At 40.8% G+C, this 11,362-nt stretch overlaps 4 protein-coding genes across 5 annotated transcripts; 2 read left to right on the forward strand and 2 right to left on the reverse strand.

Moving 5' to 3' along the window:
* Positions 1-122: 122 nt before the first annotated feature.
* LOC132796348 (uncharacterized) lies at positions 123-3,171 on the reverse strand. 2 transcript variants are annotated; one of them, XM_060807493.1, is made up of 5 exons: positions 3,017-3,157; positions 1,928-2,454; positions 1,217-1,457; positions 543-1,150; positions 123-473 (listed from the first exon to the last, which is right to left on the reverse strand). In XM_060807493.1, exons 3-5 carry the CDS (start codon positions 1,296-1,298, stop codon positions 279-281), a joined length of 885 nt encoding a protein of 294 aa, XP_060663476.1. In that variant the 5' UTR covers positions 1,299-1,457; positions 1,928-2,454; positions 3,017-3,157; the 3' UTR covers positions 123-278. The 2 variants fall into 2 exon arrangements, with proteins under 2 accessions (XP_060663476.1, XP_060663475.1); XM_060807492.1 differs by lacking the exon at positions 1,928-2,454 and having other exon boundaries at positions 3,017-3,171.
* A 1,294-nt stretch (positions 3,172-4,465) lies between these two features.
* On the forward strand, positions 4,466-6,730 carry LOC132795100 (solute carrier family 35 member E1 homolog). The gene is made up of 4 exons (XM_060805553.1): positions 4,466-5,114; positions 5,186-5,394; positions 5,460-5,585; positions 5,647-6,730. The coding sequence occupies exons 1-4, from the start codon at positions 4,784-4,786 to the stop codon at positions 6,139-6,141; spliced, it is 1,161 nt and encodes a 386-aa protein (XP_060661536.1). The 5' UTR covers positions 4,466-4,783; the 3' UTR covers positions 6,142-6,730.
* Positions 6,472-7,832, reverse strand: LOC132795102 (uncharacterized). Its single transcript, XM_060805556.1, has 2 exons — positions 7,044-7,832; positions 6,472-6,967 (listed from the first exon to the last, which is right to left on the reverse strand). Exons 1-2 carry the CDS (start codon positions 7,757-7,759, stop codon positions 6,748-6,750), a joined length of 936 nt encoding a protein of 311 aa, XP_060661539.1. The 5' UTR covers positions 7,760-7,832; the 3' UTR covers positions 6,472-6,747.
* A 399-nt stretch (positions 7,833-8,231) lies between these two features.
* Positions 8,232-11,121, forward strand: LOC132795099 (protein tilB). Its single transcript, XM_060805552.1, has 4 exons — positions 8,232-8,350; positions 8,418-9,270; positions 9,339-9,566; positions 10,672-11,121. The coding sequence occupies exons 1-4, from the start codon at positions 8,263-8,265 to the stop codon at positions 10,763-10,765; spliced, it is 1,263 nt and encodes a 420-aa protein (XP_060661535.1). The 5' UTR covers positions 8,232-8,262; the 3' UTR covers positions 10,766-11,121.
* Positions 11,122-11,362: the final 241 nt, after the last annotated feature.

Genomic DNA, 11,362 nt, shown 5'->3' on the forward strand with positions numbered 1-11,362 from the left:
CTCATAAAAATAAAGAAACATCCAAGCCCGATTAAAAACTCTGAAAATAGTTCCACTCATTGATAGTGAATTTTATTTCCCACGATTTTTGTATATACAAAAAGAAAATAAATATATATACGTACACTACTATAAAATTCATATTTATTTAGTTAAAGAATAAGTGATTATAATGGAACAACATATACATGCATGTGTTTTAAGCTAAGGAAATTGCAACATTATATACGTTGACATAATAGATTCTGGGATTTAGGATTCTGCAGTCCGCATGCATTTTAATACTCTTCGTATGTGAAGTTCGTATTGAACAGACTGTTACAGACATTAACGGCGACATTGCGACGTGCAATCTTCTTCGAACGCCCATTGGCGGTAAACTCCTGATTGTCCACAATAACTCCCAGACACTGCATAATATTTGGTTTGTCGCCAATGCAACCGTGATCAACATAAGAAAGTCCTGGGCGCATCTATAAGTAAGGTATTTAAATTTTAGTTTCATCCAAAGAATTAAAAGTTTATAAATTTGTTTTACTTACAACGCATAATAATGTAGCTGGATGCATCGTCTCCCAGCTGGCTGGCAGCTCAGTCCGCACAGGCGGCTTCTTTGGCTCCTTGGGCACAACTGCAGCAGCGGCCGCTGGCGCATCTTGGGCACCTGATTGAGCGTTGGAATTACCACCGGATGAAGGATGCATTTCGGGTACAACGAAACCTTCGCGTTCCCATTCGGCAAACAGCTTGTAAATGGCAAATGAAGCCAAATTCAACATGGGTACATCATCTTCTGGTGTATCAGATGGCTCGCCATCGTTTGTAACCATCGGCTCTACTGCTCCATCGCCACCTGTAGTTGCTGTCTTTGGTGTTGAACGCGGCCTTGGTGTCATTCTGGCAATAATGTAATCACGCAAAGCCTTTTCGCAAGCCAAATTTTTTGATGCCATCTTCGAGTGACCCTTGCCCTCGTACTGCACCGAATTAACAGTGACAATAGCGGTAAAGCCGCCATCCGGGTTACTGTTGATCGTAAAGTCACTGATGTTTATGCCCTTGACCTCGTTCAATGCCATCAACGCATTCTTGGGCACCATGGACTTGCGCAATTGACGATTCTGACGCAGTTTCTTGTCGCGTGTTCTCTCTACAAAAAAAGAAGAGAGAAAGAATTAAAAAACTATAGGTGATCATTACTATGTTGTCGACGTACCCGAAGACTTCTTGCGTTTTTGGAATATTTTCTTAAATGGTATTCTATCATCTTCAAAGTCCTCGCCGTTGTTGGACTCCATCTCAACATTTTGATCCGCGGCATCCGCTTCGCGGGAATTGTTGCTTTTTGCTGGAGTAGTCAATTCTGCCTTGACGGTTATCGGCGTTGTCTCCACATTTTCCAATGGCTGCGGAGCCGGCGTCGCAGCCGCTGCTGCAGCGGCAGCTGCATTGGGATTCTAAATAGGAAAATGAAATATTATTAAAGGTCCACCCAACGTTTGCCATAGCTTTTCACTATTCCTTTACTCCAAACTAGAATTATGCCATATTACTAGAACCATTACGCTGTATCCTAACGCAATTTGTTTTATAATTTATATTTATTTTTTGTAATGACTGTATTTTATAGATGTCTTTTTGTTTTTCCAAAAATTAAAAAAAAAAGTATGCGATTATATTAAATAAATTTTAAACAGAAATTATATAGATATAATATTTTAATAAGTTCAAAATTTCATCATAATAGAAAACAAAATATGCAAAAATAATATACTAATATATGAAATAATATTCGAATCGTTTTCTAACGCTTCCCTAGACTTAAGCTATAGTAGGCACATTTACAGGTCCTCCTCTGTAAATACAGAATCACTTTTACAATGTCATTTACGCTGCCCATTTGCAATACAACAACAATCCCCATTACCAATCTCGGAATGCCAAACGCGCCATTCAAGGGGAGATCTACTGCCGGCGTGGGCGTATTATCGCAGCACCTGCCTGCTGTGCCGGGCGATTTTACTAAAAACTATAGTTCAGGAATAGCCATGACCACTCCTACTACCCAAAGTGCCCAAACGAATCATTTTGGAAGCCTACTCGTTTGGGTACTTGAAGTGAAGAAAATGAGCATTGCTATCTAACGCAAAACTAATAATTTTAGTTACAATTTTGAATGAATCGATTTCCAGTAGCCCCAAAAAAGTAACCCCAATCGCAAGCCGCAGCTGTTTATCGATAAATTCCTCTCCACACAAACCATCCATTTTTACACTTATATATGTATGTGTGGGTGTGTGTAGTGTGTATTAGTGTAGCAGCCGGCGAATAAAAATGAAGAGAGTGGTGGGGGGGATAACACTAACAATGCTAAGAACTTGCGATTAAGGCACGTTTAGTGGCTATTGCAAATAAATTCACAATTGGTTTCGAGACACACTTTCAATTTGTGCTCTGCAAATTATATAAATAAAAATAGAATTACTGTTATTGCGAAATTGTGAATATACATAAATGAATAATCGTGTCTGTATGTTAATATGTATGATTGCTTGTATGTATTTATGTATGTATGTACGTATACAATACGAAATTTATAGTTTATACACATGTATGTGTGTTTGTGTGTATACCCGTATCGATTCAAACTACGCATTGCATACACACTGTATGTAAGTATGTATATGTATGTACATATTATGCAAGAACAGAGGCTTAAACCCATACTTTGTGTAAACAATTCGTATGCACACAAACATACAAACGTATGCACACACAATATATTCATAGCCGCGCTATTGGTATTCTTAATAATCGTACTATGTAGCTACGCATTACTCATTCCTATGTATACATTCATACAAACATATATGTACATACATACATTGGAATATGTTTTGCGCAAAGATTATATTAATGAATAAATGGTACATCATAGTGAAATTAAAATGAATGAACATTTTCAATGGGTAATGCAATAATACTTTTGAACAGCAACTTAAACAAAACTACTTACGTAGACACCACCAGAAACAAATGGTTTATTTACAACGTTGCGGCGTGTGCGGTTCATATTTGATTCTTATTTTTTGTTTAAAAACTAGACTATCTCACAATCTGTTGGGGCTCTTATTCTTAATGCGTTGTTTTCACAGCACAAAAAACTTCTCGGGTCTTTTCGGCGTTTTTTTTTCGATATATTGGATTTCAATTCCAAAAAAATACCAAAAGACATGCGTAAGAAATGTGAAAATATCGGGCACCATTTTCCGGTATATTTTATCAGTCATGTGATATTTTATAGAGATCCGAAGCTACAAATATGCTTAAATTTTTCGGTGATTTTCATCGCCCATTTTTCGCTGTGGATTTCACACTGTGGAACCAGCAAAACGGTCATCGATTAAATGTAGAAAAATGAGTGGCTGTGGAAACAGCATTATTCGTCGGGGTGTGACCATAAACAATAATTCGAAAATTAACGTTTTAAAATCGATGGGGTGTACCAAAAACAATACAGATTCCCTACCTGGCGCTAGTTTAAACAGATTGTTCGTAGGAAATGTAGGTGATGCTGCTGATGATGAGGAACGGAAGAGCATGATAAGATACTTAAAGTAAAGTATTGCGGCGTAGAAAGGCTGAGAAGTACCACAACCCAACGAGCGCGAACCGCTTAATACTGGAGCATTCGATGATGATTACAAGAGCTGCGCTATCAGAAGAATGCCATGAAGGCAACCAAGGGCGATGAAGATGACGAATATATGTGCACCGGCATCTTTCGCAGCCTGGCAACCCAAACGAATCCAATTATTGGCAATCGGACGCAAAATGTAGCCATCCAAGTGAGCGTATCTTTTGGCTGGAGTCGGATTTCTGTGAGACAAACTTGTCGCAGCAATACTGTGTTTGCATTAAAGGAGCTGTGTGCCACAATACCAGCTCCACATACTACGTTGATTCTATTACGTACATATAAAGGCTGCAAAATGCTTTAAAAGCTAAGCGTGTAGAAGATAAGCCACACAGTCGCCAATTATATTACCGTGTTTAGTAGTATTAACAAATATTGGATTATCACAAACTTTGAATTGGAAGAGCAGCTCAAGGAGTAGCTTTCATTTCATCATTATTTATACAACAAAATAATTATAATGAAGTTTTGCAAATACAAAATATATTTGAATGCTGCAAATTTTTTTAATTTAAATGTAGAGGTCAAAATTTGAAATCGAAATGTAACAAGAGTTGGCAACAGGTGACAGTTATCGATAAGATCGTAAATTCACTGAATTTTTCGATAAAAAATTCATGGATATTTGTTTTGTTCAAATTGACTACTCACACTCCTAAAAACAATTAATTAATTATTAGATTTCAATTTTTTTTAGAAATATCTATGCTTTTGTTTTTACTTTCAAATGAAAATGTATATTTTGAAATTGTTTCGCGCGCACGCAGCTGTTATTCTCAAAAGTTGGTATTTTTTCGGTACATATTCAAATGGAAACAACGGTCCCACTTCTGGCCACATTGTCGCGTCCACGTAGAAACAAAAAAAAAAAAACAAAAAACAAACAAGCGGGCGACCAATTGTCGACGTGCAGCTTAGAGAGAGAGCGCTCAGTTGAAATATTTAAAACGACGACAAGATGCAATAAAGGAAAGTGCCAAGCAAACGATCAGCTGACTGGCAACAGTCGCACAGGGACAGGCAACAACACGGACACAAACAGCAACTTTTAATTCAATACCGACAACAACAACAACGTCACTCAAAATGTTGGGTGGAAAACGCACAGGATCGCGACATGTTGTGGTCGTCATATTGATGTGTCTCTTCTGGTACATCATCTCGTCGAGCAACAATGTGATTGGCAAAATGGTGCTCAATGAGTTCCCCTTTCCCATGACCGTCACCCTCGTTCAGTTGTGCAGCATCACGTTGTACAGTGGGCCATTCTTTAATTTGTGGCGCATACGCAAATATCAGGAAATACCCAGAGCCTACTATATGCGTTTAATAGTGCCGCTGGCCATTGGCAAACTGCTCGCCTCGGTGACATCGCATATATCACTGTGGAAAGTGCCCGTTTCCTATGCGCACACAGGTAAGTCAGCATCTAGATCATCATCATCGATACCGTCACGTCAGCAATTTGTTAATATTTTGTTGTTGCAGTGAAGGCAACAATGCCGCTTTTTACCGTGATACTGACGCGCCTATTCTTTGGCGAGAAACAACCGACACTGGTCTATCTCAGTCTCCTGCCCATCATCACTGGCGTGGCAATTGCCACTGTGACGGAAATCTCATTCGATATGCTGGGACTGATCAGTGCGCTCATCTCCACCATGGGCTTTTCCATGCAGAACATCTTCTCCAAGAAGGTAGCTAAAGCCTCTCTCTCTCTCTATTATAATCTTATTTACTAAACTGTTTTTCGCTTTTCTAGGTGCTCAAGGATACGGGCATTCATCATTTGCGATTGCTGCATCTGCTGGGCAAGCTGTCGCTATTCATTTTCCTGCCTCTCTGGCTGTACATGGACAGCGTAGCTGTCTTCCGGCACACAGCCATTGTGAGTAGATCTCTTTTAATTCTCTGTAACATTTATTAACTAGCAATTTTCCTTTTTGCAGAAAAATCTTGACTATCGTGTAATTGCGCTGCTCTTCACGGACGGCGTGCTCAACTGGATGCAGAACATCATAGCGTTCAGTGTGCTGTCCCTGGTGACACCGCTCACTTATGCCGTGGCCAGCGCATCAAAACGGATCTTTGTCATCGCCGTATCGCTGCTCATATTGGGCAATCCGGTGACCTGGGTCAATTGCCTGGGCATGACGCTGGCCATCATTGGTGTGCTCTGCTACAATCGTGCCAAGCAAATCACAAAGGGACGAGAGCTGCCCACCACAGTAACGACATCGTCGTCATCATTGCCAAGCAATCATGTGAAGTACACGCCGTTGCAGCACAACAACGATTCATATTATCGCACAAGCACCATGAATGGTGGCCACAAAGGTGCAGGGACAACAACGCTGTCCATGCCGCCAATGACCACAAATAGTTTACTGGCAAATGGCAGCGGCATGCCAAACGGGAGTGCCACGCGTTTGCTTTTTGTTTAGGTTCTCTATCAATTGCTTTTCTTTTTTTTTGTATTTAGTGAATTGTATTACACCTCCGTCACCCGTTACCCTTCACCCAACTCCTTTACTCGCTTCCGTCTGCTTACGTTGCGTATACGCAATGTATGACCAAAAGATAACGCAGAACGACAGCAGCAGCAGCGTTCGCTGTTCTCCGTTATCGCAGCAGCAATCATCACTCAGCAAAAACAACAAATGAAACGAAACATAATGCTACTATACTATATTGTATTTGTCCCACCCTCTTCACCCCTCTGTCCCTGCTCTCTGTATTAATTGATTGCTTGTCTGTACCTTTTGCAATTGCAATTTCGCCACTAAATTATAATGTAAATTATTGTATGATATTTGAGTAGCTCTGCGAAGCGGTTTGTAAATATTTCTAAGATCGAAACCCCCCACAAAATTAGCCTCAATTGCCGCTAGATTTTTGTTTGTATAATTGGCAAATTTTTGATTAAGCATAGAAAGTGTAAAGAAAAAAAAAAACAAAACAACCGCAGCGTAATAAAAAACAAATTGTTGACCGTGTGTACATAGGCATATTATGTATAGGCAAAAAACGAAACTCTTGACTATTTTCGTTTAATTGATTGACTCCGAGGCGGGCAACAGTTTGATCCACTCGTTGACAATGTGTTTCCGATATCCAATGCGTCCCAGCAGCTGCTCCGACCGCCAATTGGTGGATACAATCCAGGCGGTAAGCGTCGTCGTCTCTCCCTTGGCTATCAGCTTGCTCATGGCGGAGGCTAGCAAACCACCCAGGCCGCGACGCTCCGCTTTGGGCAGCACCTGCAGCATGCTGTAAGAGCAGAAAGAAAGAAAAGAGATATGAGTAAGTACCACTGCTGTCTGCATCCAAAGATACTGCAACTTGCCCCAAGCCAGCGAAATCGTTTTGAAATATCCAGGCAATCAGTTCGCCGGTGTCGCTTCGACAGGCGCCCAATGTACGATTGAAGCGAATGAGCGCACGTAAATATGCCAGTGATCCTTCGCCCTTATTTGGCCAAATGGTATGCACAGCGATCGCATCCTCGTCGCGCAACGGACGCAGCTCAAACTCCGATAGCAACTCGGGTACTTCTAATACGCGTGCCTCGGCATGGGGCAAAACCATGCCAAAGCATTGTCGCGGCTGCAAGCCGGCAGCGCCCTTGGACAGTGCCAACTCCTTGATGCGCGGGGCGTAGTCCAGATCCACGTTGGTCAACAGAGCACCCGCTGACCAGGCAATGCGTTGTGTGCGCTCCAAGCACTCGAAGAGTTCGGTGGGCGCAGTCGGTTGCCAACTGTAGAACGAGACGCTCTGGACAATGTCCTCGTGAAGACTGACATAGGTCCCGTAGCGACGGAAATCACTCTGACGATGTGTAAAGAATCGTTTGCGCAGCGATTTGTAGGCAACATCAGCACGGTCAATGCCAGCGGCATCTAATTGACGATCCCATTTGCGTTGATTGTGAAGCAACAGGTAATGGAAGTTGAGGGGACCAAACTTATTGCCATACAGCTGCAGCAATTCATCGACTTCGTGATCGCTAAGTGCCCGCAGTATATCGTTATCGATATCTTTATCCTTATCGTTAGCCATCGCTTGCGATTAACGAACGCTTCTGCTGACTGTAGCTGTCTGTCTGGCTTGTGTTGTGGTTTAGCTAATTCTAGTTTTGTGTGTTCAGTTGACACAGCGCACAGGTGCGGATTCAATGCTGATAAGCATAAATAACAATATATCATATACAAGTTGATCATTAATTAAAACAACACGCATAATCAGTAGTTTGTGCGATTGCTATTAGTAGTATGTAATCTAATGCAACAAGTGTAAATTCATTTGAATTCGCCCCTGTGCTTTGACCACTTAACTAATTCTGTCCGATTAGATTTCCAGTCGTTTGTTTGCCGCGCTGCCCAATAAGAAACAGGGTGACCGTGTCGCTCGGTGTCGATGACGTTGTCGCGTGCATGCAAAACCGATATGTTAATTACCGATATGTTTTCAATTCAAACGGCCCGCTCATGTAAATTTCAAAACAACAACAAATCGAGTGTTTTCCTAGGCAACGTAGTCACCTGAACTTTGTTGATTTGTTTATGTCGTCAGCCTGGCTAGACAAATCCAAATACATATTTATACAAATTGTTGCAAAACAGAAAAAGGAAAACACGGCCATGGTGCGCAGTAAGTGCAATAAACTTTTCACCCCATTCAAATACATATGTAAAATTGAAATATTTTGTCTATCTAGTCACTGAAGCTTTGGTGCGCAAGAAATCGGAGCATAATGAGCGTTTAATTAGCACACTCGAGGAGTTGTCACTGCACCAAGAGGACATTGAAAGCATTGAGCATCTGCAGAATTGGTGTCGTGATCTCAAAATCCTTTTGCTGCAGTCCAATTTGATTGCACGCTTAGAAAATCTACACAAGCTGAAGCGTCTCGAATATCTCAATGTGGCCGTGAACAACATTGAACGCATCGAGAATCTCGAGGCTCTCGAATCGCTCAACAAACTCGATCTCACGCTCAACTTTATAGGCGAATTGACCAGCATCGAATCGTTGCGTGGCAATTACAATCTACGCGAACTGCTTCTCATTGGCAATCCGTGCGTCGATTATCCGCATTATCGCGATTTTGTCGTGGGCACTTTGCCGCAATTGCACAACCTTGACTGCCAGGAGATTTTGCCATCGGAACGCTTGCAGGCGCAACGTCTGCGCCAGCAGCATCGCATCATCATTGTGCAGTGTCAAGCGGATCAGGCAATGGCTCGCGATGAGCAGCGCATACGTGTTGCCGAGCAGCAATCGCAGCTGGCGGCCCAGTGTGCCAACCTCGAGGATGAGGAGGAGCGCATACGCGCCTTCTGGAATTCCAAGAGCGAGCATTGTCCCGAGATACGCACACAGATTGCGCGACAGCACAGGCTGGGACGAGAGAAGAGCGTCTCAAAGCCGAATCCGTTGACGGAGAAGCCCAAGCGAACACCGCATCTGTTTGCCCCATGTGGACGACCCTATAATATCAATCAGGCCAAGTTGCCATTCAATTTCCAGGACGAACCGTCCCATTACAGTCTGCTGCTTGAGGTCTACAAGTAAGTGTTGTTGTCCTCCACAGCATTCATCAACTATCGGCATCCATTCACCGACGTTCACTTTGTAGGCACTTGGACACCTCGTTGATCGATGTGGATGTCCAGCCAAATTATGTGCGTGTCACGGTCAAGGGCAAAATCTTTCAAATTGCCTACCACGATGAGGTGAAGCCGTTGGAGTCGCAAGTGCAACGCTCCCAGATCACAGGGCATCTGCAGCTGATGCTGCCAAAGCTCAAGGCCAACGAGTTGCTCAGTTTCAAACAGCCTAAGCAGTCTTCAGCTGGTGCCAAGAGGTGAGCAAATATCCTGATGCATCCGTATGTGTTTTCGACTTCGGTTACAGCCAATTCGCATTCTGTCATCGTGCCTTATTGCACAATTAAATATCGTGAACTGTGCAGCCTCCTAGCTCTTACCAATTGAGATGAGAGCTGTAAATTTAGTCAGTGAATAAGTCGTGATAAATAACTTCAACTTTTCCAAATTAAGCTTTCACCTGTAGGCTGATATCTGATATCTTTCTCATTTGGTCAAGTATTTGCTAGCTTGCCCAGCAACTTCTCATTTTGTTAAAAGAAAGGCAGCCTTATTGCACGATACAATGCCGTTTACAATGGTTCAATTTATTTGATATTTGAAAGAAGTATCCTATATTAGGGTTTTCGAATTTGGTTCCAGCAAATTCGCATTATTGCACGATTAAATATCGTGAACAACATAGTGTAAAAATTGCAGCCTTCTAGCTCTTACCATTTAACAGAGTACTGTGAATAAATCGGGATAAATAACTTGAGGATTTTCCAATTTTATAGTTGTTTGGAATTTTTTTAATACAGTGGATCACAGCTTCTTTATCTTTAAATGTTTAGCCAAACTAACAGAGATACTGAATTTATTTAAATGAAGGATTTTTGTTTAATCTTTTCAAACTTTTTCTTTACTCTATAAAATAACGAAAAAAAAATACCACAGCTTATTTTAACCAATTTTGCCACTGTGCGTTGGTTAGTTTCCTCGGATGATAACTGTTCTTTATTGATCTATTGCTTTATGTTTAGTAATTGCATTTTTTACATTTCAAGCTTGACGGGAATGTCCTAAGTTAGGGTTTCATAAGAAAACCTAATGAAAATGTACAGTTTCATAATTAAAACTGATCTGAATATATGATAAGCATAGACAACATTTTCGAGTCGAAGGTTCCATCAGCCAAAAAGAACTGTATAATTCAATATTGTATTATAATATAAATTACCCAGGCGTCGAAAATTTGTATTTTTGTATAACGTTAATGATTTCGATGAATTTTATTATAAGTGGATAATTAAGTTAAGCAGAATGCAATGAACAATTTTTTACCGTTTCCAGTTTTGTTAATAATCCTACAAATTCTTGCAGAGCTTCTTCGGCTTCGGCTGGCAAGGAACGCAACAGCGACGTGGTGGACATCAGCAACATCTGTGCGCCGCCCGATCTGCCCGATTTGATCTAATGGAATGGAATGGAAGAGAGTCCCACTCCAAGAAGAGTCTTCATATGATGTTTATTTAAAAATGGTTTATTTAAATAATTTTCTGTTTTGGTTTTTTTTTTCGGGGTTTGTTTTTGGTTTTTTGCTTTTTTGTTCTCTTTCTGCTGCTGCTCCTAGTCAATCACTCTGCGCTGACCCAGATGCCTATATACACATTTATATATAGTGATATTTTCTTATATATGTAGTTACATCCGTGTGGGTGTGTGTTTGTGTGTGGGTCTATGTCTGTGTGTGTATTTGTGGTGTTAAGTATTATTAACTTATGATTGTAATCGAGAATAAAAACGATGCAAAACAATTGGGCAAAACACGAGTGTGGGAAATCAAAATCAAAATCGATTTTCGATTTACTTAATGATGGCGTATAGCTACATATGGGTAACATAAACATAAACAATTTTAAAAATAAGTGAAGGTTATTCTTAAAGCTTAGGATTAGCACTATTTTTAGAGCTAAGATTGATTTTAGAAACTTGCTCTGTTTTATGATAAAATATATAAATTCGTTAATTTTTTGGTTTTGCGTACGAATTTGTTAATTTTTGGAATTATCAG

The sequence above is a fragment of the Drosophila nasuta genome, chromosome X (assembly GCF_023558535.2).
Source record: "Drosophila nasuta strain 15112-1781.00 chromosome X, ASM2355853v1, whole genome shotgun sequence".
Lineage (NCBI taxonomy): Eukaryota > Metazoa > Arthropoda > Insecta > Diptera > Drosophilidae > Drosophila > Drosophila nasuta.

Bases quoted from the DNA above. Each gene is read 5' to 3' on its own strand.
- LOC132796348 (XM_060807492.1), bottom strand. From the start codon at position 3,073: ATGAACCGCACACGCCGCAACGTTGTAAATAAACCATTTGTTTCTGGT. The intron at 1,458-3,016 runs GTAAGTAGTTTT...TTTCCTATTTAG, and splicing joins TTGTTTCTGGTGGTGTCTAC to AATCCCAATGCAGCTGCCGC. The intron at 474-542 runs GTAAGTAAAACA...CCTTACTTATAG, and splicing joins CAGCTACATTATTATGCGTT to ATGCGCCCAGGACTTTCTTA.
- LOC132795100 (XM_060805553.1), top strand. From the start codon at position 4,784: ATGTTGGGTGGAAAACGCACAGGATCGCGACATGTTGTGGTCGTCATA. The intron at 5,115-5,185 runs GTAAGTCAGCAT...TTGTTGTTGCAG, and splicing joins CGTTTCCTATGCGCACACAG to TGAAGGCAACAATGCCGCTT. The intron at 5,395-5,459 runs GTAGCTAAAGCC...TCGCTTTTCTAG, and splicing joins AGAACATCTTCTCCAAGAAG to GTGCTCAAGGATACGGGCAT.
- LOC132795102 (XM_060805556.1), bottom strand. From the start codon at position 7,759: ATGGCTAACGATAAGGATAAAGATATCGATAACGATATACTGCGGGCA. The intron at 6,968-7,043 runs GCAAGTTGCAGT...CTGCTCTTACAG, and splicing joins AACGATTTCGCTGGCTTGGG to CATGCTGCAGGTGCTGCCCA.
- LOC132795099 (XM_060805552.1), top strand. From the start codon at position 8,263: ATGTCGTCAGCCTGGCTAGACAAATCCAAATACATATTTATACAAATT. The intron at 8,351-8,417 runs GTAAGTGCAATA...TTGTCTATCTAG, and splicing joins AAACACGGCCATGGTGCGCA to TCACTGAAGCTTTGGTGCGC. The intron at 9,271-9,338 runs GTAAGTGTTGTT...TTCACTTTGTAG, and splicing joins CTGCTGCTTGAGGTCTACAA to GCACTTGGACACCTCGTTGA.